Source organism: Molothrus aeneus, chromosome 13, assembly GCF_037042795.1.
Source record: "Molothrus aeneus isolate 106 chromosome 13, BPBGC_Maene_1.0, whole genome shotgun sequence".
Taxonomy (NCBI): Eukaryota; Metazoa; Chordata; class Aves; order Passeriformes; family Icteridae; genus Molothrus; species Molothrus aeneus.
Window position 1 is genome coordinate 18,089,279 of NC_089658.1, and position 27,397 is coordinate 18,116,675.

Below are 27,397 nucleotides of genomic sequence, written 5' to 3' on the forward strand. Positions count from 1 at the left end.
AACAGTCTGGCAGCAAACTGAGACTGCCAACTTGGAAGGGAGAGAACTAAAAGCAGATGGATGCATCTGCATTCACTCAGGACAATGCAAATCTGTTTTTCTAGGAAAAGTCCGGAAGAAAAGCTGGCTTTCCATGGGGAAAGATCATTGCTGATGTCCACAGATTCTGTCAGAACCCTTTGCCTGGACACTTGCTGGGTGCCACAGAGAACCCTGATGTAAGGCTGTGCATCAAGACAGTGTTTGATAGCACCACCTGCCCCTCCTTATCCCATCCTTCCTCTCTCTTCCTGCTCCTCATTCTTGTCCACAATCCACTCGGCTGGCATTGCCCCCTGGCTGCACCAGAAACAGAGATGGGCAAGAACACCTCTGATACTGAAGGCAAACTCCCAGATGTGTTCTGAGCAATCCCTAGCATCCAAGATATCCAAGTGAGGGCTCAGAGCAGCCCAGCACTGCTCCTGACAGCCTCCCCTGTGACCAGGCCCACTCCTCCCACTCCTGTTCCTCAGCACCCCTGTAGGTACTGGTGGGTCTTGGAGACAGGGACATGTCTGTCCTGTATCAAAAGTGATGGGATTAGACACCCCCATGAGCTTTGCGATGCCTCCAGACGCTTCCAACATCCTCACTCCAGCTGCTGGATGCTGTCGGTGCCGGAGGGCACCGCCAGCCCTTGACCTCCGAGAGCTGCTGAGGCACAGCTGTAACACCAATGATTAATAATTAACTAGTGTCATCAGGAGCCCAACCACATCAACCTTCCTGTCCCACAGCCCACTGCAAGCTGCTGACCTAATTATGGTCTCTATTCCTAGCTCCTTTCCAGCCTCTCCACACAGTCACAGCCTGTCCCATATCCTCCAGGGCAGGCTAGGTGTGATCCCTGTAGTGCAGATGTGCTGATGCACCACAGGATTGCACCACCACCAAAGGACTCAGAGGAGAACTAAATGGAGCCTACCACTTAAACTGTGCTTCAGTCCAAGCCTAACCAAACACCAGCTGTTATTTTAGGAAGCCTCAAAAGTGCAGCAGACCTGAATTAGATAGGGATGCATGTGGAGAACACCAGAGGACCATAAACCATGCCTGAATCCAGACATCCCTCATCTGCAGGAGCTGAAGGCAGAGTAATACAGGAACCTGGCCACATCTGACAGCTCTAAACGTCATGCACAGCTACCACTGCATGTGGATTAGAGCAGTTTCCCCTTAGGACCTGGAAACAGCTCACCTATTCCCAGCCCTACATCTCTTGTTCTGCTCTATTATCCTTGACACCTCTGTTGCCACTCACTTCGGTGCCATCCCCAGGCTTAGCTGTTGTGCTTAATGGGAGGTGAGGGCTCTGCATTTTGTATCAAACCCTCTGTCACTGCGGGCTGTTGGAGCTGTCAGGAGTGTGGCACATCATAGCCCCACGGAACTTCACAGACAGCTGAGCTGGAACTCCCCTTGGGCTCCCAGAGCAGGCTGCTGACACTGGAGCTATGAGCAGCTTTCCCTCGGCGATGTGAGGGGTGTGATGCATCTTGGCCCTGTAGGAACCCCAGCCAAGCAGAGCTGTGTGGTTGGATGCGTGCCTGACACACATCTGCACCAGCCTTTCACAAGTTTCACCCAATATCAATGGGCTCGATCCTGCTCCACACGTGCTTGAAACCCACCAGCAGTGACAGGCTCAGTAAAGTGAGATGGAGTTAAAGTTTACAGTTTGTTAGGCAAAAGGTCACTTCTAGCTTTAAAGATATATTTATTAAGCAGGAAGTGTTGTGTACCTCCGCCTTGATCTTGCCATCCTCTGAATTCACACTTGCCATGGCTTGCTTAGCACCTTCTGCCACAGGCAGGAGCAACAGTGTTTTACAGAATCCATCAGATGCATTATGCAAACAGCTTCAGATACCTGCTCCCCAGGAAACCAGAACTGTGAGACACTCGTAAACAGAGTCCTCATGGCTGAGGGATGTCAGGTGAAGTTCCCTGCTTAACTGCTAGTGAAGTGAGGGACCAGAGGGCAAAGGAAAACAGAAGGATGATAAAAGGAGAGAGGGAAAAGTGACAGTTCTATGTCCTGCACAGGAGGCACATGGTACAGGAACACGGCAATTGCAGGTTGGAACCAGGATGTCTCTTTCTCCAGACGTGGTGCATCATTTGCTGATTATGCCAACAACTCACAGCAAAAATGTAATTGTGTTATCCCACCCCACACTTTCTTTCCCTATACATGCCTACAGCTCATGCCTCCCAGAAGTGTGCCATGCCCACACACAGCTGTGGATAGCTCTACCCCCTCAACCACACAGGGCCCTGCTGTCCCTGCAATGGGTTCCTGCTGGAGGAAGACCACCCCAATCCAGGTTGGACCATCCCTCCGCTCTGGTTAATGCTGCTCTTCACTGTCGCTGGCAGCACACACAGGATCAATGCCCAGCTGCAGTCAGGGAGGCCAGCCCAGAGCAGCACTGACCCAAATCCAAAGTTCCCCTGTCCCCTGGCTGCCCAGTACCTGTGCTGGAAGCCGCGAGGGGAGCAGAGCACGTGGCCAGGGCTCAGGCTGAGTGCCAAGCCAGCATCCAGCACGTCATTCGCACATGCAGGGACTGAAAATCCACTTGTGGTAACAGCACGTCTGTTTCTGCGAGGTGGTGGCCAACTGCGAGTGTTGCTCACTTCATCACCACCTTCCCCTCCATCCCTAAAGCTCACCCCAGTCAAGAGCTCTGTTTTCCTACAGCCCTCTGGAGCAGGAACCATCCCAGGCTCTATGTTGGTACCTGCAAGCCACTGCAGCACAAACACCAAAAGAACAAAAAAACTGAAGGTGCTTCAGCAGCCTCCAAGCTCTGTCCCTGTTATCACATTCATACAAATATTTGGCTGAAAAATCCATTTCCTGGGACACTGCTGCAGCAAGCTGCTACAACTGTCAGCGTAAATGATGTTCTGCCAACGGCAATCTCGCAGTGTCATCTCTAATAACACGGCACTAAATCCCAGCTCGCGGGGGATGTGCTCAGCTGCTGGGAGACTCCTCCGTGGTTGCTCAGCCCAGACCTCCACCCACCACCCTGCTCTGTTCTCCAGTTCCTGCATTACTGCAGCACAGGGAGATTCTGATTCTTGCCTATCTGGTTTAAGGCAAAGGTTTTTCCCACAGATGTCACAGCAGTCACAGCCACCCCACATGCACAGACCAGGAACAGGGTCCGGAGGACATGAGGAGGGAAATCCCACACCCACACTGAGATACATGCCCACACCTCTCTCTGTATGTGCCCCTAGATGCCCTCCAGCACCAAATGTCCATAATCATTCTCCAGACTGACCCACTCCAAGGCTATTTATTACATTATCCCTCTTTACAGAAATTTCCAGTTGAGGAACTGATTCTCTTCTGCAGCCCAACAACAGAGAGGGAGAGAGAAGCAAGGAGTCCTGGCTCCCAGGACCACGCTTTGACAATCCTTCTGCAATAACCAATAAATATGAAAAGACACAAACACTGAGATCTTCATGAAGGAGCTCTGGGGTCAGGATCTCAAATTTGTTTCTCCCACTCCAGTGGAAAAAAACTATTCTATACTAAAATTGCCAAGATTTTTAACTTTCTTTAGGTCACTTGGGAGACACCATACTGCTTATACATACTCAAAGGGATAAAAAAATAAGGAGGAATGACAATTTTTTCAAGATTCCCAATGCTTTGCAACTAAAACTAATAGGATGGATTGCAGGGAAGTGAAATTTGGGTTAGCTGTGGAGAAGAGATCCCAGCATTCATTAAATGGGGAAGATGCAATGGAAATTAGGGGGAGCAACACTCCTTGTGACATTTAAAAACAGAATAGATCAAATCTTTGTATAAATCTACTGTTCTTGCAGCAGCACAGCTTCTGACTGTTATTTGTGCTACATTGTGCCAGTTGTGGGGCAAATACACAGCAAGAGGGAGTCCCTATTCCCATGAAAACACACAGAGCAGGCATGTGCGTGACATGGAGGGGGAAAGTGAAGTGACAGGCAAAGTGACCTGCTGAGACCACACATCACGTTCCCCAAGCCCTTCTGCTACTCTTCTTTGAGAGCTGCTTTATGAAGCATGGCAACACTTCTGTGTGTATGTCAAGAACCTGGGAACACGACCAGGACACACAAGGAATTAGTTCTTTATCTACAAGTTCAGAGTAGGGCTCCAGAGCCTGCTTCCAGAAAAAGGAGCTACAAGGAACAGACACAGCTGACCCCAAGGAAAGGCAGCATGCACAGCCAGGGCCTGGGAAAGCATCCAACAGCCAGCTCCTAACGCCCTTTTGGCAGAGAGAGACACAGGGTTCATTCATCACCTGTCCAGGTGAGGGGTGAAGGGACAGAGCTGCCAGATGTGTTTAGCACTCTGTGCACTGGGAAGCAGTGGAGATCCAAGAGGAAAACCCAAGCTATCCCTGTTTCAGCAGCAGGCTCTGTTTCAGGGCTGCGTGACCGCATCCCGCTGTCCCGTCTGCTCTCTTCCCTTCCAGCTCCAAACGCCGCTTCCCCAGGGAAGGTCTGGAAATTTGCACCATGAAGTCTGCACAGCCAAAACATCTGCAGCCCCGCCTGCCCTGCCTGGCCACGGCCAGCATGTGCTCAGCCATGGACACACAGCACAGCCTAAATTCCCCCAAGACAGGGAAGTCACACTGCCCAGGGAAATGACACTTTTGGGGTTTTTAGACTGTGCAGATATGACAGAAAGAGGTCATGTTAATTGCTGTTTTTACTGGGAAAAGGCCTTTAATAAGGGAGAGGGAACAATTCCCAGCCATCGTACAAGGAACAGGGAGGGAAGGGGGAGGAACAGGACAACTGGGCAGAAGAGCTACAGGGAAACTGATTCTTTAGCTATGCACAGCTCGTTCAAATCCAGCCCTGTCTGGAAGGCAGAGGCATGAACACAAAATGTTCCCAGACCAGATCCTTGGAAGCATTTGCATTATCACCAGCAAGACCCCAAAATCTACCAGGAGCACAAGCTTCAGCATCATAATACAGCACTGCCAGTGCTGCCAGTGGGACAGCAGATAAGGAGACACAAGGTCCCACTGCACAAACCTTTTCCATGGGCCCTGGCAGTGCAGTGGGACTGAAAGGCTGGACTGTCACCTTATCTTGGCACAAAGGAGTCCCTTGCCAGGAGCAGGGAGGGAAGAAGCAGTTTAGTCCCTCCTGTCTGCAGACACACAGGAGTTTGGTCCCTAAAATTTCCAATTAAGCAACACTAAATAACTGTACTTCAGTCTATTGTTCTTTTGTTGTCTGTCTTTCAGTTTATTTTGTTTTTTTTTTTTTTCCCTAGGATTCTTTGTTTGAGTTTAGTTTGGTTTTATTTTTCACAATCAGGAAAGGATTTCTGCCTGACCAGTTAACTCCAACTATTATCAGCTGCTTCTGAACAGGGAGGAAAAGACTCCTCAAGCCAGTCCAGGCATCCAAAAATGTGCTCTGATGGTGAAGTGCTGAAACAAAAAAGGATCAATACCATGCCAGTCACTCACGGAGGAGTTTACAGCCTGCACAGGTCACTGCAGTTTCCCATCTGTCTCAGAGATACTTCTCCCCAATTATAAAAAACCCCAGAGATTTAACAGGCATGTTTTTCATCACTATCAGCTCAATCTGCTGAAAAACTCAACCTCACATATTTGTTTTAGCAGCCAGCGGGTGGTGTGGTGCTGCAGAAGAGAGATTTGGGTGAGAACTCCAGGCAGAAATCTGCTCGGGCCGGCTGGTGCTCCAGAAGGAACGCTTCCCATTTAACCTCTTCCACTGCCTCCATTTGCAAAGCAGATTAAACATTGCAGAGCTACAAGATGCAATTATGCAGAATGAGTTATGATGCCAAGGACATCAAATTCACCTTTGCAGCTTGATCGATATTAGTTATCAATAGCACACCAGAGCCAGCACAGGAGCTGTCTCTGGAGCTGGAACTGCCCATAGGAAGCGCTCCCCGAGGCTCCCAGCTTCATTAAGCACACAGAGGATCTGGCAGGGGCTGGCAATTAGATACAGAGCATTCAACCGCTCACGAATTCTCTGCAGATTCCACCCAGATTACCTCCATGACACAATCCATTGATCAGAGGTGTGTTCTCAGGCTCCACAGTTAATTACACTCCCTGCTGATGGATAAACAGCAAAGCCATCGCTGGGAAAATACATTGGGAGCAGAATGCCAAGCAACACAATCCTAAACAAAGACGGAAGGGGCTGGGAAGGATTTCAGAGCTTTCAAGGTTAAAGCTGTCTGCAAGATACTGGGGTCAGCATGAACAGGAGACAGATGTGGCAGGGGGCACTGTCCTGAGAGAAGGGACAGCTTAGCCAGACTCCCAGCCCTGGTGAGCTTGTCCATTTGCAGGACAGGATGATACAAAGCTGGGGAGGCAGCCAGGCATGCTGGGAAGGATGCTGGAGCCTGGAGACCCCCACTGCACTCAGGCTCTCAGCTATGTCCTCATGTCCAGACTTGCCCACTGCACTCTTGGCTTACAAAGGAAAATGCACTCAGAGGCTGAGGCCCAGACTGGGAGGTGAAGGACAGCTCACAGCCAAAGCTTTGCTCCAAAGGCCTGTATCACCAGGAGAAATCCCAGCTGGGGCTGTTCCCAAATACCACAGAAAGATCTCTGGAGCTCAGCAGAGCACCAGCAATATGGACACCGAACACAAGTTGAATGTCACTGTGCTCAGCCTCCTCTGGACTGTGCTGGGCACCCTGGATAAACACTGTCCTGCCAGCTACTCCAGCCTCCAGCTATTTCTCTCGCTTGCCTGGGAAGCACCTTTGTCTGTTCATGCCAGCCCTTGCTTCTCTTGCTATCCAATGCCACTGCAGAGAACACCACCAAAAATGCTGCCCTCCCCAAGGAGCAAATGGGCTGCCTCATCCCTTCTAATCACCCCAGAGCACAAAGGAGTCCTCCCAACACAGTCTCCTTATCCCTTCACCAGCAAAGAGAAACCTTCCATGAAATGCTTCTCTGCAAGTTTTAACCAAAGCTGGCCACGTGCAGAGCACGCCAGGAGGGGAGATGGTCACTGGTATTTGAGCCCAGCTCCCCCACCACACACAATGATTACCTGGCAGACCTGTACCCAGCCCAAGAGGCTGCTGGCAGCACCTCCCTCACCTTTCACCACGCTGAGGGTGGCATCGTTGCTGTAGCGCTTTCGGGCGGCGTTGGTTGCCACGCAGTGGTAAATCCCAGCATCGCTCTCCTGCACATCCATGATTTGGAGGACACCATTGGGAAGAGTTATAAACCTGAGTAACCAAAAGGAAGAGTGTGAGACAGGCTATGCCTTACCCCAAATATTCCTCACCCCAAAGTCCTTTTATCCCTTCTTTTTCTCCCGAAAAATCTCTCAAGTGCAGGTCCTGGTAATGACAGCAGAAAGGGATCAGGAGACCTCTGAGCAACCCAACCCGTGGTTCTCAAAAGCAGTAGGTACAGACCTATCCATCACCTTGGAGTCTTCCAAATTTAAAAGCTGCTTTTGGGAGACCAGACTAACAGGACTTTGCCGACACGAACCAACTGGACAGTACAAACCAACTCTGCACACTCACACTTCTACATACACATTTGTACATGTCCCCAAGCTTGAGCATATGCTACAGCCAGTTTCAGCGCTTGCTTTTTACAAAGGTTTGGTTGCCAGACAAAAAAAACACTGCAAAGAAGTCTGAACATCATCTTTTTCTTGCTGCAGCTCAAGTACATGAAAAGGGACCAGTTGATACACAGCTGCACTTCCATGGGCCAAAGCAGCCACAACACAGCCACCTGAACCCACATAATTTCTGCTCCTTTCCTTCTTCCACATGTTTCTGGCTTTTACAAGGTGACAAACTCACAGCTGGGCATTCAGTATCCTCTGATTTGCCCATGGGATGTTACTGAGAAACACTTCCACAGAGTGAAATGGCTACATTGCTCACGACATGAACACAATCCTTGCTGCATTACACTGAACAAAGCAGATGATTAGCAATTAGCATAAAAGTAGGAGCAGGCTGTCAGCATCTCCATTTTCTGCCTGGATTCCTAGATGGCAGCCTCTTTATTCTTGAATGCAAGGCGCAAAGCCTACGTGATCCTTTTTAATTATATATGAGATCCATTTTTAATTGCAAGCCTCTATAAACAGAGCTGCCGAGGTTTGACAGGCAGCCCTGGGTTATCAGTCTTCATTATGAAGAGGACACATTCAAAGGCAATTGCTAAGGGGAGGGATAGCAGCTATTCCACAGGAACAGCACAAAGACAAGTTATAACCATGAATGCCAGTCCTGCCATCCACAAAGATCACAGTAAGTCAAACTGTGGTTCTCCAGGTGCTGAGGCAGCTGGAGTGCCATGAACGAGGATCATGGAGCCAGAAAGACCTTAACAGGTCACTCATCCTGCATTCAAGCCATGGTCACCAATGGTATGCCTGCTCCTGCAGACATTTATCCTAAATGTGCACTCATGGAAACACCTCCCTTGCCCTAAGCAGTCTGTTCCAGAGACAAATATCCCTGCTGTGAGTCTTGCATCGATCCTGGACCTCAGCTACTGCAGTTGAGCTCATCACGTCTTGTCCTTCACAGCTGATGAAGAAGGAAGAGCTACAAGAGCTCCTCCAGTGACCATTCTGTCTCCACTGAAACAATCTTACAGCCTGATTCATGGACACAGACAGGCTGAAGCTTCCCACGTACACAAATGCAATGCCTTACATCCCTAAAGCCACGTTCCTGCTACTCACAAAGACATTTTTCTCAGGATCAAGCTCCAAAAGACCTCAGAGGAGGTGATACCCAAAAGCTCTCATCAGGATGCCTCATCAGGACTCAGGAGAAGGATGACAAATATTTGCATCCTCTCAGCTCCATAGAGGGAAAGCCTCCCACTGCGATAATATTTATTTTTGTCGTGCATCTGCTATTTGAGTCTGTAATTAATATCAACATATTTCAAACACCAGGCAAGGCATCTCCCAGCCACAAAAAGACACTTCAGCAATCTATCACAGATTCACTGAGGCTAGGACAGACCTCTGGTCTCTGGCCTTTCTTCTCTCAGAGCAGGGTCACTACACCAGGGCATTCAGGACCAGCTTCTCTTGAGGGCACAAAAAAAGCCACTGTGTCTCTAAAGAGAGCAGGAGCTGGAAACAAGGGAGTTGAATGGAGAGACTTCATCAAAAGAGCTTGAGACAGTCCCCTCAGTACCAGTGGTAGAGGTCTACTCATTGCCATACATGTTTTCCTGTTGGGAAAACATGGCAGCAGTGAGGATCGCTCTGCTGGGGAAGCAAGGAGGGAAGAAAAACAGATTTCCCTATCCACCATTTCTCCCAGCTGCTCACAAAGCCTCCAGCTCTTCAGGGTCCCAGCAGCCCTGAACTAGAAGCCTTCAGGCAGCCTGCAAGGGCATTTGCTCCATCCCCAGGCTCCCTGTAAGGAAATCTGCCTGATGACTCAGAGCAGACAGTTGTCAGAGCTTTTCTTCCACACAAAGCAAAAATCTTTGCTCACCTTCACCAAGGATTAAGCAGGAAACAAAAGCTAAAGGACAGACAGACAAAGGCCCTGGAAGCAATAGAAACGCTGGAACCTTGGCAGTTCCAGGAGTTTTGCTGTTGATAGCTGCAGTGTCAGGATCTCAGGTTGCCTTGATGGGGGCGAAAGGCAAGTCCCTACCTGGATTACACTGAAGGACAGCACACTCAGAGCAGAGCCAACTGCCACGGCTCCAAAGGCAGCAAGAACAGCAGGGCACACCCACAGAGCTCTTCCCCTCCCTGACAGCACTGAGGGGCTCAGGGCTGCTCACCAGGGCAGTGCCCAAGAGCTGAAATCAAGTGCCACTGCCTCACGCCCAAACCCTGCAGCCCTACAGCTCAGAGAATATCCCAGCATTAACAGCCCTATTCCCTTTCTTACCTTCTCCCTGGTAAACTGCCAGCACACCCTACTTTCAGCCTTTTGAAGGTGCCTAGGACAGCCCAAAGGAGCACAGTGAGGAACCTGCAGCTCAGTTGCAGGCCCAGTTTGGAAGCCCTTTTGCTGACAGCTCCAGAGTCCTGTACATGAACATGAGCCATGTCAAGGCATTCCTGACACAACACAGAATTAAAACCCTCACTTAGCCAAGATGTGGACAAATATACTGTGATTGCAGAGCATGTGGTCTGTAGGTTATGGATTTGCTGCACAGACCTCCAAAGACCTCCAGTTCCCAGCAAGTGCTCATCTTGGCTCTAGAGAAAATAAACAGAATTTTGGAGCCTGATGTGAAACCCAGCCAGCACATAAACCAGAGATTATGCCAAGAGATGTTGCACACACCCCAAATCAACTGCAATCAAGAGAAATCCTGTGAGCCACCTTTCAGCAGCTGCTGCAGATTTAAGACTGTGTTTACTCACTGTGAGACAGAACTGCAAAATAATCTGTGCCTTATCACATAGGTAATTTAGAATTTTTTCCTGAAGAGGGACAGGAAATGTATTCCAAAAACACCAATCAGCACTTTAGTACCCTGTAGGTTGTTTAAATACTTTCTTAAGATCAGCTCTCAGTACCTTTGAGGTGGCACCATGCTAGAACCTGCATCCTGGCAAAGGCTGAAAAGAGTGCCCAAAGGTGAGAACAACAAAGAAAAGTGGAGGGGGAAGAGTTAAAAAGAGGGGGAAAGGAAGAAAAGAGAGGGGGAAAAGAAAAGCAAGAAAAGGGAAAAGCAATGTGAGTTTAACATGATTATTCTATCCATCTTAAATCACAAACACTGATGTAGCACTACTCCAGGGCTGTACCTCCAGTCCCTGACTTTGCACACCCTCCCAGCCCTGCTATTCTGGAGTGTGAAATCATCACCCTGACACCTGCCCAGCCAAAGGGTTGCATTTTCACAGGCTCATCCCAAGTGTGCCCAGGAGGGAGCCCACAGTAATCAGGCCAGCCTGAGATCCCATCCTTAGGCACAATGCAGGGAGGATAACAGAGAGTTCTGGTTGGCGGCCAACATTTCCTGGAATTCACTTAATTCCTTCGAAAGCCGGTTATATTAAGTCCAACAACAACTAGACAACAACAAAAAAAGCAAAACCTTCTGAAAAAGCATATTAGCTAGAACATGATTTAAAAAGCAAGATCTGCAGATAGAGATTATGGCTTGGCTTTTACAAGGAAAACAATTTTCAGGCTGCCCGTGATGAAAGCAATCTCTGAGCAAGTAATTTCACAATATCCATCGAGCTGTCTCATTAAAAAGCCATTGTATCTATGACACACTTCTCCCTGCAATCCCTAATTTTCCTGGGGTTTTTTCCTTCCTTTTTTATTAATTTTCTTCTCAACAGCCTCCTATGAACTTTTAGATGCCACACTCCAGACTCAAGGATATAAGTGGGTATTCTTATAGAAATAGCCACTGCTTCAAAAGTATTTCTAAACTTCCCCCCCAACACCCTCCTCTTTTTTTCCTTTTCTGCCACTTGGATTAACTTCCCCAGGAGGGAAGCACCTCTTTCTGAAGAACAGAAAAGAAGTTTTTAAGAACTAAAGGACAATTCAGTTACTGATCCCCTGCAGAAGTGATGTCTACAGACAAACAGCTAATGGTTTATCCCCTCCTCTCTAACTGACTTTCATGAAGGAAAAGGACTCTCCTCTTTTCTCCAGAAAAAGAAAATTCAGCATTTTTACTGGATGGTGTCTAAACATGGGAGTAAGACAAAGGAAAAGACCTCCCATTAAAACCATAACCAAAATCAAAGAAAATCCACATAATGGAATTCAGTTGGACATGTCCAGGTCAATACTCCTCACCTCAAGCCCCAATAACCCAACAAATTCCATGTCATTTCACACAAGAGGACAAGCTAAAGCATCCATGCCTTGCCATGCCCCATCCTGGGTACACACAGGCCTTTGCAGGGTGCAGGTTATGAGCAGTAATAACTAGAACAGTATCAAGTGTTGTTTTTCCCTTGGTGGTTTGAATATATGGGGGGAAGTTCATTTTATTTAGATGTTTATGGACCTTTTTTCCTCAGTCCCTTGAATACCTCCTCTAATATCAATTAGTTATCAGGTCTAAACCTGGTATCACTTCTCTTGTCATTCTACCATTTTATAGAATGATTTCCACATCCTAAATGGCCAGGTTTTGCTTTGCTCTTTTTCAAGCAGACCCAAGAAAGCAAGCAGGGAATCACCTGGGTTCTGCTGGAACAGCTTCATGGTCCTTCTCCCAGGTGATGACAGGGGAGGGCAGCCCCTCGATCCGGCACTCAAACCGGGCCATGCCATTTTCTTCCACTGTCTGCGACTCCGGCTGCTGGAAAAAGCGTGATAATGCTGGGGAAAGAAGAAGGGAAGGAAAGTTAATAACTCAGTGTTTCTGCTGAGAAATGCAAACTTGTCATGATGTATGAGCTAAGAAAGGCTTTTCTCTCCTGAAGACAGTCTGAAATGTAATTCCTCACTTTCCTGTGCTCCTACAGACCCTCAGCAACCCTAACAACAGTAACTGAAAGGTTTCAATGTGTAAATTTGCTTCTTGCCTCATTTTCTACCTTAAGGCAACAGTGTGAGAGAAAGACAGGCAGTTTGGCAGCTTCAGCAGTTACCTTCCTAAATTGCTTCCTTGTATGTTCACTTGCTCCATTTGGGAAGGACACAGAATGAGAAACAGAGGGGAAATGCCACAACCCCAGAGATGAGAGTTTCCCCCTTGCCTTGCAGCATTCCTGCAGCCACAGGAAATTAAAACAAGGCAAGAGGAAGAACAAGCTAGATGTCAAGTTACACAAAACAACTGCCCACAGACTGGCAGTGCTGGAGACCAGAGGCAGAGCTCATAAGAGTTTTGACCCTCCTCCTCCTACCTGCAAAAACCAACTTCATCCTTTTCAAGCAGATGGGAGGCAACCAAGGGAATCCAGACACCCTGCTAAAGGAGGGTGGATTTCATACATGCCAGGATACTTGTTTGCCCTCCAAGGCTCACCTCTCTCTATATATGTCTTTCCATAGTAAAGAGGCCGGACTGCTTTGGAGACAAAGCACTAAGGTTTGGAATTGCTCTTGGACCACAATCCACAGCTGCCTCTTCTTCCAGCCTTTCCATGCACACAGCAAAACCCTGCAGCAAAAATCCTCCCCCAGGGCTGTCAGCATCTGTCCTACCAACAGCATAACCCGAAGGCATCTCAGTCACAGGCAGAGTTTTGAATATTCATGTAGGCTCCTGGATGGGGGCAGAAAGCCCCCAGAAGAAATGGCTTCTGCTTTATCTATCTCTGTTAAACTGTCTTTGCTGTGAAACCTACCCTGCTGGACAAATCCATCCAACAATGCTCTAACACAAGTGCCAGAAACCCCAAATGTGGAACAAGAAACATAAATTTCAGCCAAGAAACCACACTTGAATGCTGGGCTGAGCACAGCACTGTGCTCAGAAGGACCCTGAGCGACCTCCTGGCCCTCCAACACAATTATGTGCTTGTCTCACCACCACTTTCCAAGAACATCCATCATTGCTTTGGATTTTGTAGGACTCCAAACTTGAAGTTTTTCTTTGCATCTCTCACACACACAAACATCCATGCACACATATACATGCCTTATTGCAGTGTGAGCTTGAGAAAGTATGTACAGTTGGGAAAATGAAATGCTTTTGCATGACCCATTTTAACCTCAGCATATTCTCAGCTGTCATTAGTGTTTTTCTTTAATTTAAATAGTTATCACATGTTTCAAGCAACTCATTGCTCTCCGCAGCAGCTACAGACCAAATTCTCCCACCAGCTGTCTGCCACGTTTCATTTTTCAATTCAATACAAATGGAATGAAAAATGTTTTTCTGGAAAATTTTGAAAAATACATTAATATGTAAGGCCTTAATTCAGCCAACTGCTTTAGTATTCTCAAATATACACTGCAGACCACTTCACCACAGAGTAATTTCTACAAATTACAAAACCTTTTAAGCTCATGTTAATAAAACTTGCTGAATCCAAGAGTTTAAAAGAAAATCCATCAAATGCCAGTGCATATTCAGGATGGCACCATCAAAGCAACCTTCTCCTGACAGCAGATACCCTTAATCCTCTTTCCCATTATTCTCTTTTCATCCTACAGGTGTCAATGAGAATATTTTGGCAGGCTCTGGAGGGCCATGTACTCAGGAAGATCATGATGAGAGGCAGGAATCCTAAAAAATGAAATTTGTTAGCATTTCTGTTTCCTCCACCTCACGCAGCATCACCTGTCTCTCTGCTCCTCATTATTAAGTGGCATCAGCTTGGTGTACGAAAGGTGACAGAGCCTCCTGGGCTCCCTAGCTCATCAGGCAATAACCTGTCCTGGTTATTCGTGGCTATCACCTGCCAGACCTGGTCCTGCAAGCTTTAAATTCCCAGCTGAGAACCAAATCCTGCCCTTCACCTCCACCCAGCCCTATCTGCCCACTGTGCTGGAATGGCTCTTCAAAAGCCAAGAAAAGCACCCCTGACAGAACCTCACTAGGATGTGGAGGAGTGTGACCAAACAGTGCCCCTGATTAGGGAGCACAGTGTCCCTCTTGGAGCACACAGGAACAGCCACACTTCCCAAGGGGAGTCACAGCTCCTGGCAAAGCCATGGCTTTGTCTCACAGCAGGCTGAGAGCTCTGTGGGGGCTGGGGGCTCTGCCATGGCAATGCCCAGCAAACCATCTCAGAACTCTTGGGGTGGGCTTCAGAGGCTGAGAGCAGCTCCATCATATTCCTTTCACAGCACAAGGTTAGGGATAGTGGTCATAGAGATGGGCTGGAAAAAATCACCCCTGCAAGCTCTGAAAGAAGCAGCCTGCAGAGTCCTCCGTGAAGGAGAGGACAGGGAACTTCAACTGGGATCTTAGTAACACCAAATCAAAGCAAGAGAAGTGAGAAAGTTCCTTTGTTGCAGCACTGAGCAAGACCCGTGGATGTCAGCCCTGAAAGGGTCAGGCAGAGACAGACTTGCTGGCTGGGCTCATCACTGCTCCACAAGCATCTGCACCAGCTTGGGGCCAACACTACAGCATGCTGTGATCCCTTGTGCTCCTCCTCTCATCCTCAGGAGTACCAGGGTGGAATGGATGAGGCAGGACACGTACAGCACCTCCAGTGCGACTCAGAGCTGTGCTGCAAACAGCTGGGGCTGGGAGGAAAAAGAATCAGGCAAGGGAGGAGAGGACTGGAGAGCAGGTCCTGTCACTTGGACACTCTGCCTGGACGTGCGTGCAGGTCACAACAAGTGCAGGACAGGCTCCAACACGCTGCTCACCCTGGGGCCACAGGATCCTTGGAGGGGCTGTTCTCCTCCCACAAACAAATCCCGGGCAGAAGAATTCTGCTGCTGCAGAAGTGCTGCAAAGTGAGAGGTTTTCCCACAGGGAGGCAGCGAAAGGAGATGCTTGAGGGGAAAAGGCAGACAAAGACGACACATACTCAACATTATTTTCAACTTCTCAGCTAAGATTTAGCTTGCAAAGCCATCCTGAGCCACAAAACCTCCCAGCCCCATTGCACTGATTATCCTGAACACCTTAATAGGCCACTCAGTAAAAATTACCCACTGCAGGTGAGAAGGTGAAGAGCATTACAGCAAATTGCCCTCAGCGACAGCCAAAGCACCGGGCTCTGCACCTCCAGGAGTGGGGCAGGCAGCTCCCTCCCCACTGACATGTTAAACCCAGCTGGAGCCAAGCCGTGTGTGCCAGGCTTTTAGCTCTGAGCCCAGGGGTGACTGCAGGATGGTGAAACACAGCACCCTCCCCCTCTCCCAGCAGCGAGATCCGTGCAGGAGGCTGTGGGCTTGGAAAGGCTGCCAGCCAGCAACACTACACCCCAGGCAGAAAATGCAGTCTATGCAAGGAATTCAGCCTTCTGAAAGGGGCTCGCTGCTCTCTCCCACAGCGCTTTGCCCCCAGACTCTCCGCGTGCTCGTCCTCTTTGTACCTTCTACAATTATTAGGAGGCATTTCCAAGGTGAGGGCAACATCAGCCCCCACTCAGATCTCATACACCAGCCAGGCTACCCCCTCTGAATGACTCACCTCTGAACAGGCTGGGGCTGGAAGGGGAACACGCTAAGAAAGTGGTGGGAGCAATTTGCTACAGCCCCCCCGGCACAGCGCAGGCACAGCCAGCACAGCACTCGTCTGCGGGGCCATATGGCAGCACAGGATTGCTCCTGCTCTCCACAGGAGCCAGCTCCCCACCTACCCAAATCAGCATCTAAATCCACATCTAAAGTCATGGATGGTCCAGGGCCTGTGCATTCATCTGCAGGAAGTTTTTCTGCCCAGCATGGCTCTGCTTGCAGTCCCTGGCCTTCACTCACCTATGCCCCTAATTCACAAAATAAATAGGATAGAATCTATAAAATAAATCCTTAAAGTAAGAACAAATCCTAGTCTGACATTGCTCAAATCCCAGACCCGCAGGGCGCCACAGAGAAGACACACTGTCCGTGTGGAGAGAGGATGATGAGAGATCCTGTGTGTTAATTCCTGCTGTGGCCTGTCCCTCCAGGTGCAGGAACACTCCAAACCTCTCCCGTGCTCCCTTGCCAGCAGCCATGCAATGCTGGCCCATTCCCTCCAGGCACAGCAAACGTCTTCATCTGACAGGCACAATTACTGTAATTTTCTACAACCTCCCTTGCACAAAATGTTTAAGCTAAATTAAAAGCTTTAACAAATCTTCATCAATGTAGTTATTAACAGGTAGAAAGCTACACCTTCCCACAACTACAATAATGCCCCTGGTACTTCCATGTGAGAGCACGTGGGGCTCAGGAAAACCTGCAGGAAAACCCAGTTTATCAGCCTGAGCAGCTGGTTGTTGAACAGGCACACGAGCCCGCACAGCCTTGCTCCTCCCCCTTTGCCATGGCCACCACTGCCACGAGGTGTGGACAGGGACCAGGGCAGGGGTCCCTTTGTGGCACACAGGGTGCCAGGGAACACTGGGCAGTGAGCCATATGTTTATTCAGCAAAATGCCAACAAGCTGAGCTCCTGGACCACGGTGGAAGGATGGAAGTCCTCACACTGCCACAGCCTTCACATGCCATTCAACCTCCACCACTCTAGCCTGACTGCTCCAAAAGGCCTCCTCCAGCCTCTGGGCTCACTGGAGCATTCCCCTCCCTCCACTGGGAAGCTAGCAGCCCTTACACAGAGAGAGGTGCCAGAGCTGCTCTTGGGCTCTCAGGGAGAAGTGGACTCCCACAAGCCTGAAACACAGCAGATGACACCAAGAGCACCAAACCAGTACAGAGCAAGGGAGGTGCTATGAATACCCAATGCTCCCACTTGTTACTGCAAGACTCAGTGGCACAGAGAGCCCCACAGCCCTGCATGGGAACCCCATTCCAGGGAAGGAAAGGACCTGCAGGTCAGAAGGACAAGCTCATGGCAGGAATAACACATCCCACCTGCTGAACAGGTTTTCTTCTACTGCCCTGTCCTGACTAGCAGTCCCCAAGGCAATCAGCACAAAGAATAAGTCCATCCACTCCATCCAGCTTTGGACAGACCATGTTCAGTGGCAGGGGAAAAAATGAAAAAACCCAAGCCTTTACAATCCTCACTTGCTCCAGCTGAATGCTAATGGAGCGAGTGCTTCTGCCCAGCCCTTGGAACAAATCGAAGTGAGAGATGCATTTCATTAATCAATTCTCTTGCTGCTCCCTGCTCAGAAATGGATAGGTTATGTCAGGTGCATGTGTGTGCCACAGAAGCAGCATTTTCCCTGTGCAGATGGTAATAAAAGGAGACCTTCAAGTACACACAAGGAAAGAGTTCACCTGAAATTTCCCATTTCTGGGACAAACACAGAAGGGGATGGAGAGAGGCATCACCCATTTATGCTCTTCTGGAAAAATCCAGGAGGAGAGAAGGGCAATTTAAGTCAGCCTCCCCATTTTGAGATGTCTCCACTGTTCTAACTCGTAAGACACCAAACAATAAACCCAGGACCATAATAGAGACACAGCCCATTGCCACTGCACAAGAGACACAGCACACACTTCAACATAAGTCACCCCTAAAAGGGAATAAATATAACCTAACTCAGGCTGTCTGGGACTGAGGCAGGGGCACCTAAATAAATCCACCTGGACTAATGACAGCTCCTCCCAAACAATACCTGTGTGCAGGATCCCTGACTGCGTGCTAAACATTTTCTGAGTAGAAAAGGAGGACGTGTTGCAAAAGTCAAAGATTTTCCCCTCATCTGGCAAAGCTTCCCCAGCAGTTCTGGTTTCTACAGCACACTCCCTTGGCCAAACATGGATGGGGTACCAGAGCCTAAAAACATTCCAATGTAAAGGGGGTGTCAGGACATTATCTGTGCACCTTCACCCCCCCACAACTCCCATGGTGTGCCTGTGCAGCTGTTTTTAGCAACATTTAACACACATAAGTCACTGTAGTAGAGAGAAGTGTTATGTATTTGCATTATTTTCTAGCCTCACCTATTTGGCAGGTCAAGGAATCGTTTATTTGCACTCACTTAAAATAGCCCCCAGGAGCCAAGCCTGAACAGAAAGGAATTTTATTCCTGAACTCTGTGCAGAGATTCAGCAGTTCAGATCTTGGAGTGTCCTTCTCAATCCAAACAAAAACTGCCCTGAAGAACCCTTTCTTTCATCTCTTCCATACAAAGAGATATTCACCTCACAAGCTGCCACAGCCAGACCCCCCCACAGCCATGTCTCCAAGCACAGGGTGCTGCACTCAGGGCTCTGAAGTTCTCTGCAAAAACAAGCACTGTCTTTTGGAAAGAGGAGGGCTCTGTTTTTAATTCATAGCTGATGACACTTACCTGGGTGTACACAGGATGTTAACAGTGGGATAACAGGAAAACACCACTGCTTATTTATGGACTATCATCATTATTATGATTTTATTTCACAGACTTTTTATCTCAAGCTCCTGGGGAAGCAGATTTCTGTACAAGTACCAGGAGGGGAAGGAAAGGAAATGAACAAAACCCCCAGAACACTTACTTGAAAATCTGACTGCAGCTGTTTGACTGGTGACAGTCCCTAGGGAGGTGTGAGACAGGCAGGAGTAATTGCCCTCAGCACCATCCCTCTCAGGATATTTACTGTCCTTTGCCACAGCCTGGGATGAGATGAAGAGCGATCCATTTGGAAGCACATGGAGATGTTCTTGCTCCACTAATGGAAACCCATTCTTCTTCCATGTGATATTGATCACTTGCTCAACAGGGGTCAGGTTACAGTCCAAAATCACCACTTGGTTTGGCTCCAGTATCACCTTTGCAGGACCAGCACTACAGCTCAGCTCCAGAGAATCCCCTTCCGACAGCCTCCCTGCAAAGAAAAGACAGTGTGGCAGTGGGGGTTACCTTCCTTGACTGAATCACATCCCAGTTTTACACAGCAAAGGAACCATGGCTGGAGGTATCAGGTGAAATTCAGCCCTGTTGGGTGACCAGCACAATCCATGACTCCTGTGTGCTGCATTTTCCATCCCCCATCCCTATGGCTATACAACCATTGGCACCATTTCTGCCATTCTCAATGGGCCCAGCAGCCACCCCTGCTGTCCACACTTGTTTCCATGCTGGATTCAAGCAGAAAGCAGCTGGAAAGAGGTGAAGAGGTGGTATCAGTAAGAGCAAGCCCAGAAGATGCAGTACCACGGCTGGCCGTGGCAGGCTCCCTCTCACCTGCACATCAGAGCCTCCTCCAAGGCTGATCAATCCCCACAAGACAATTAAGTGCAAGGAAAAGTATCAAGCCCAATGTGGCACTCCAATGTCAATGACCACAATCTAGTTAGAGCAGCTCCCCCCCTTACTGGCAGTAAGAGCTCAAGTCCAGCTGAGAAAGCAACAACTCCCACTAATGTTCATGTTCTGGGAAACACATTTCAAAGGAAAGACAATAAAAGAACAGTTAAAAACATGACCTGCTGTCTCTGAGCATTTTATCCCATACAGGTGAATCCAGAGCAAGAATGGATGGGTGCATTTTCTGCACTAGAAAAGGATATTCCAGTTGTTAGCAGACAGTACCCAGCACACGCCCTTAGGCAACCTTCCCGCTGCAGCCAGGCCAGAGCAGTGACCAGCAACAAGCTCAGCTGAACAGATCTTGGTCTGGCCGACTTCCAAACCCACGTACTCGAGGGGGCTCCACCTCTGAAACAATGCTCAGCATTTCCTAAAAGAATATTGCCATTAATAAAATGCATTTGCCGTTAGAGTTCTCCAGAGACACTAAGTCAATGTTAGCTGGCAGCGCTGCTTCCACACACCAGCAATTTCAATCTCTGCTGTGCTCAAACCATCACCATCCACTCTTTTTATGGCTCTGCTCCAGATTATTTTGTCACTGCTCCAATCAGAAATGTTTCCTGCCTCTATAACAAGTTTATCAACACTGGATATGAACCACATGGCTCCCTGCCCGTCTCCTATCGCAGAAGGCTACAGATTAATTTTATAGGAATTCAAACACCCTATTAAACCTGCTACTACCTACTGCTGATAAAAGGGCTGCACTTTAAAAAGAGTGTGTGTTAAGCATGCAATTAGGGGCAATGACACGCAAAATTACATATGCAGGGAGGTGGAATTATTTCAAGGCGTGTGCTGGAAACCGCAGGTGCCCCTGGAAGGAAGGGCCTAACCCTGTCCCCATGCATGGCCAACTCGGTGCCCGTGGGGACGGGAACTTGTCAGGTTTGTCACTGCTGCTGGGTTGTACAACAACCACTGAGAACTTGGTGTTGGCCAGCTCTGTCCCTTCAGTGACCAGGAGGCCACACAAGAACCCTGCCTGTTGACTGCTACTGTTATGGGACAGAACAGACCCTCTTGTGTCACCTTCTCTAGGACATCCGGGGGGCAATGTCCCAGAGACGAATCCAGCAGGATACAGAGATGCCCATGTCCCAGGCAGCACAACAGCCAGGCACTGTACTCCGTGACAAAGGGCAGCCATTGCCAACACAGAGCTACCTGCAAGCCCCTGGGGTTTTCCCACGTGGATGCTTCCACCATGCTGCTATCTCACACTCTGCAAGGAGAAAGTACAGGCAGAAGTAGCAGACATCCCTGAGCTCCAGTGTGTACAGACCACAATGGAATTGCTACATTTGTCAGCCAGCACTGCCCTGGCAGGTCCAGGTCAGGCAAATGTCACCAAGAGTCCGCCTGTAGGGCAATTCTGCCCATTCATGTCTACTAGGGCAGACTGGTCCTTTGAGGATCACTGCAAGGTAAAGAACTCAGTGGCTCCTCAGGAGGTTGAATGGTTCCATGGGGAACATGAGGCTGAAAGGCTGCCCAGGATGTGCTGGAAAGACACTGCCTCTGGAAGCCTTTCATGCAAGACAGATGGTAATAAAAAACTGTATGAGTAGTGAGAAATTCAGTGCACCAAACAGCTGTGCAGGTGACATGGACAAGCACAGGAGAGGGTTAACAGCTGGAGAAAACTCAGCTGAGCTCAGGACAGGAGGCATGCTCAGATGCTGTCATGAGAACCCCCATCCCTGAGAATTCTCATCCATGGAGGAGCAGTGGCACAGACACTTCTCCAAAGGGATGTTCCTGTAGCAGCTGCTGCTGGCAGCATGTCACCAGGGCTCAGGCAGCCTGTGTGCACACACCACCTCTGTGAAGGCAGGGCTGCCACAGCAAAGGCTGAGCTGTGTGACACAGAGCTTACTCCAAAAGATTTGAAACTTTGTTGGGTAAAGTCTTCATTCTTTGCCTTTCCTTACACTTGTCATCTTTAGAAGCTCCTGTTCATCACTTGGGAGAACAGCCTGTATATCTGTCCTATTTTCTAGTTTCTTCAGACAGCAATTAGAATGGCATTTTGCTGAAAATACTCCTCCTCTTCCAAAGGTAAAGTGCAAGGGGACAGCCAGGAATAGAGAAGGGATCTGCAGTGCATCTTCCCACAGTAAGAAGCAATTATCAGCCTCTCAAACTTCAACTCCTTAAAAAATCAACTCAACCTGCTTGTACCAGAATAAGAACAGAACACATTTTCTATCACAAAAAAAAAGTATTTGCTTTTCAAAAACATGTGGTGATGTTTCTATATCCCTAAATCACCCAGTTCCTTTCCCCAAAGTCAAAATCTACCGGGATCCAAGCTTCTACTTGGTTGGTCAAACACGTGTGACCACCCCCCTTGTTTATTATTTACACAGCCGGCTGGGAAGGCCTCCAGCTGAGCAAATGAAGTTCCCACCCAACGCCAGACTGCTCTGACCTGTCCCAAATCAGCCAGCCCTCCTTACTGCCCCTTTGGCCCCAAAATACCACAAGTTTTTGGTGACAAGCCATTTGCACATACAGAGGTTGAGCAGTAGGGTCCAGAGTGCAGACTTGGCATTGCAAAAAGCCCCAGTATGACTTTTGTCCCAAGATGTTCAAAGAACTCCACAGACACTCCCTGATTAAGGAAAAAAAATTACCTTCCAGGCTCTGGAAACGTAGGAGGAGCTCTGGTTCAAAACACCGCACTAAATTAGCAAGCCTGACAATGAGATAAAAGCCCCTTCAAGGAAAGGGATCAGAAGAGAGTAAAATTAGTCCAAGTGAGATCAAAGACAAATGAAATCAGGAATGTTAAGTGCTTACAGAAGCTGCTGACTATTTCCAACCTCCATTCTTCATCCTGTAGTGACAGAAATTGATAGGACCCTGGTTAAGCACAGAGCCACGTGCTCGTGCAGCCTCCTGCTCACCTCCACTCTCTTACCTGCCAGAGGTGATGCTGTAATGAATGTAGTCAAGGTGGGCTTCCAAGACAGGAGCCAGAGGGGCTTTTTACACATCAGTCCTAGGCAGGTGTTCCAGCTACAGACCTGTGCTTTGGAGCTAAACAGCTTTTTGCTTTTGACTCCTGCTGGAAGTAGTTTCAGCTGCCGAGCTATTCCAAGGTGGGCAGTAACAGCTTTCAGATCATAAATGCATGTGCAAATATACACTCACATGTAGATACACACGACATACTCGTGCATTCACATACAGAGTTCTAGGGGAATGCAGATGTATTCAAACACAAAGAATGCTCTGGAATGGAGGGTCTTTGATGTAGCAAGTTAAAAGCATTTTGTTCCCATGAAAATTATATTTTCTGACCCAGGCTCTGCAGGGTTTTTTCACTCTCCCCTGTGTTGCTAACCCCTAGGCTATATTGCGCATAAAAACAGCCCAGGAGAAAATGTTCTTTTTCTCCCATCTATTTCCTCACTTCCATCAGCCATCCATCCACCTCCGGCATCCAGGCCCAGTGAAGTAAATTAAAAAGTCTCCTGTTGAGTGGCATAAAAAAACAGGGCGTTTCAAATGAACAAAGGTCGTCAAATCTTCAAGGCACAAAGCTGTCCTCTGCCCTCCATGGGAGCACAGCCCCTGCCAGCCTGAGTTCAGATCCAAGGCAGGCATCTGAAAATCCACATTAAACCAGCCAACAGCCCTTCCCCAGTTGCACATCTCAGCGTCCAGCCAAACCCCACTCCTATTATCTCCTCTCCCCAACATCAAAGGGAGGCAGGAATAGCCCAACGTACCACTGAGTAAAGGGGAAAAAGAACAGATTCTGTTGGGTTTTAATTTCAAATCTATAACTAAGCAGGTGAAGTGTGAGCAAGCAACACAGCAAGGTCTGACAGATTGCTGACAATGCAAATACTTGGGCAGAGGTGAGACCCTCACAGCAGTGTTTTTACATCCAGGACATGCAGTACTCTAAACCCATGGAGTTGGGAGCTTTCACTCCATGACTAAGAACAGCACAAACCCCCACCTGTATCCTTGCACATAAGGCTATTTCCCATCCCTTCCCTGAGGTTTAACCACTTAAATCAAGATGGAAAAACCTAGACAAGGGAGAAGCTTGTTCTGGTGAAATTTTGGCTATCATTAGTAAACATGTCCTTGAGCTCTGCTACACAGCACAAGCAAATAAAAGGTTACTGTTCAACAGGAGACAAATGGCTTTGTGCAGAGGAGAACGAGTCGTGGTTTAGTAATTACTGTGAAAACAAAACATTCAGGCATAAACCAAAAGGGATTCAGTGCACTGGCATATCTGCGTTCCTTTTCTAGCACAGCTGAAATCACCTGAGCCACAACTCCTGAGTAAGGCCCATAAGAACTGACAGCACATCTCTATCAATTCTATCTTCTCTTCAAGAAACTCATTCAGCTGGGGAAAGCCAAAGACATTTAGGCACACACAAGATCCCAAGGCACAACCACTCCTACAAACCCCAGCCCAATCAACGATTCCAAGGCTCAGACCTTCACTTCAAGGCAGGGGAGGTCCATCTTTAGCATGGCTGAGTGAGGCCCTGCGAGCAGCTCAAGGACACCCAGCCCAAAGCAGCCAAACCACTGACAGCCTCCAGTGCCTTCCTGAGAAACCCCTCCAACACTCCCAGCCCAAAACAAAGAGAGCTGAGCCAAGCCAGACAGGACCCATTACGGCACAGGCCTTGGGAGATTAATACTTCACAGGGAGCAAAGTACAAGGGTTTCTAATCTGACACAGTTCCAGAGCTGACATCACTTCTAGCTCTTGGCAGCCAGAGATTTTCCTGGGGAGCCGCTGTTGTGCTGCAGGTCCCACAGCCTGGAGCCTGGCCAGCATGTTTCCTATTCCACACACATCTGGCACTTTGAAACTGGCTTGTGCACCTTGCAGAGATCCAGCCAAAGAAAACCTTCCCAGGAGCAAGAAAGTGGCTCAGGCAAGGAGAGCAGAGCGCTGGGTCGTCGTGTGTGTTCTGTGGGATATCAGGCAGTAAGAGGAAAGGGCTCCTCTCTCCCCTCCACATCCCACAGAGGTGGCAGGAATTCAAACTGCATTTGAGCCTCTGCACTGTCGCCTGCCTTAATTTATGTATTTATTTTGGATGTTGAACTCCTGGAACTCAACAGCACAATTAATCTTATTTAATTGGGAGCAAACAGTACTGAAGAAAAGTGAAGTTACTCCTTCCAAAGGGTTTTCCTACCTCTCAGCGAGCCAACTACTGTGCCATTGTTCTGCTTAATGTAACCTTCTGCCGATGCTCTTCAGAGGCTCTCAGGAGCTGTAGAAAATCTTTACGTTCCCATTGTCTAATTCAAAGAGCGACTATACTTCAGTGTGTCCCCATTAAAGCCACACAAAGCTCTCTTTCTTCTTGGAAACTTTATGCATTGACAATTACAAGTCAATAGCTTGGTCTCAGTCTGTTTTTAGGGCAATTGCACTTGGCAAGTGGTGACCCAGAAAGAAATCTGGACGAAGGTCTCCGACAGTCTGCATGCTGGGTGCTCGGCAACACCATCACTGAAAGCAGAACCAGAGGAGCTCTGGGCTTGGAGCGCCCCACTCCCATGATCTCTAGAGAATGGGAGGCTGAAAGAGGAGCTGGACACCTAAATCCCCTTGTGCATCACTTGTTCAGCCTCCCCACGGCACAATAAAATAGAAAGCATTCTTCCACTAAACCGTAAGGAGGCCTGTGAGACAGAAGGGTCAAGATCCCTACATTCCCTACTTAGTTACCAGATGTTACTGGAACTTTCCACCTTGTAATAGCAACAGGAATAAGAAAGTTACACCTTCAACACCCATTAAGTCTCTCTGGAACAGAAGGCTCCTAAAACTAATCTCCAGAGCTGCTGAAAAGACCATTTTATCCACACTTGATATCCAGGCACAGCAGAGCAGTTCCAGTGCTGAGCAGTGCTCACCAGTGGGAAGCCAACCTTATCCTAATTCTGCATATAAGCAACCCGGATGGTTTATTTAATAATGCAGCATCTCCCACTGCTGCAGGAGTATTTATCCAGCTGGCAGCAAGGGACTCTCAGATCATCCCCTGTCACTAAGCTGATCCCAGCCTTTCATGAGCAGCTGGGTGCCAGCCCGGCACTGCAGGCAGCAAGAGGCGGCATGCGGAGAGCGTCACATTGTCCCCACATCAAGGGGCTGGGTAGGAGGCCGTGCCAAGAGCAGTCCCCTCACACCCTGCACACATCCAGCTGCAGCCATGGTGTCTGTACAGTGTCCTGGTCACCCCCCAGCTTGGGCCTGGGTGCACACTGGTGCTCCTCAAGTCCTGGCACACATCCGGACCCAGGATGAATGCTGGCATGGAAAGCTGGAGCACGCAACTCTCCCCAAAGAACAATGCTGGGTATGAGCCTCTGGCCTTTGTCCTGTTCAAATCCCCAATTCAAAACAAAAGAGCAGAAGGGATGGCATGAAAGAAACATCTAAAACACCTGCAACACTGTTTATGGGCCATACCTAGAAAGAATGATATCATCTAAAGCTGTAATTACAGTAAACAGATGTGCTGGTTTGGGCAGGGATTGAATGAAGTTTTTTCACATGGGGAAGTGAATACCTTTGTGTATAAATGCAACATACACCAAGGAAAACAAACAGCTGAGAAGGTCTGCATGGAAGTATTTTTGAAGATGCTCCTAAGACTGAAGTCAACTGAAGCTGTTCATTTCAGCCACCCAAGACCATGAAAACCACCAACCCACACAGCCCTGGAAACTCCAACCTAGTAAAATGCCAACTGATTTCTAGAAAGGACTAAGTGCTCTCCTGCTTCCACAGAAGCATCAGATTTGCACAAATATCTGTCTACAGATGATGCCTAACAGATAGGAACAAACATCACACCAGCTCTCAGGACTGAGTTCCTTCTCATTGAGACTGTGTTATTCTGATGTATCCCCTGTAACAAATGGTCCAGAAAGATGAAACAAATCAATAGCAGTAATAATTTATTCATTGTGTTGAATTGTCAATGGCAATTATAACAGTAAAGTGCTTGACTTTCACAAAGGTTAAGTGTTCACATTTCTCCCCTCTGACCCCAGAAGGGTTTCTGAAGGCAAAGGAAGCCTAGAATTTCAAAATCCAGATTTGCTAAACTCAGCCTTTATCAGGTCCTCTCCCCAAGGTGTCTCACAGTGGAACAGGGAGAGGTGCCCCGTGTAGAGCAATATAAATGTGAGCCTCCCTTGCACTGAAGGATGCTCAAAGTGCCCAAGTGACTTAAACACTAAAATCCCTGAAAGCCTCTCCACAATCCCCACACTGCCTGATCCAGGGAGGACTGAGCTGTTCCTCTGCCTTTCCCAGCCACTCCACACCCACCACACAGAGCACCAAACCTCAGGCTTTGCTCTACAAACATCTTCAAGGCAATGTCCATCTCCTGGCCCTCATCTTTCCCTTCTTAAAAAGGCCAATGAGGAACAGCTGAGATGATCCCTGCAGAAGCTGCTGCAAGCACGGGACACAT

The 27,397-nt window shown here is 48.4% G+C and overlaps 1 protein-coding gene across 1 annotated transcript in view; it reads right to left on the reverse strand.

The window, feature by feature from the left end:
- IGDCC4 (immunoglobulin superfamily DCC subclass member 4) overlaps positions 1–27,397 on the reverse strand; it is an 87,561-nt gene that overhangs the window by 38,520 nt on the left and 21,644 nt on the right. The window contains 5 exon segments of the mRNA XM_066559000.1: positions 7,185–7,318; positions 10,191–10,210; positions 10,212–10,305; positions 12,265–12,406; positions 19,090–19,419. Of these exon segments, the coding sequence (XP_066415097.1) occupies positions 7,185–7,318; positions 10,191–10,210; positions 10,212–10,305; positions 12,265–12,406; positions 19,090–19,419 (720 nt within the window).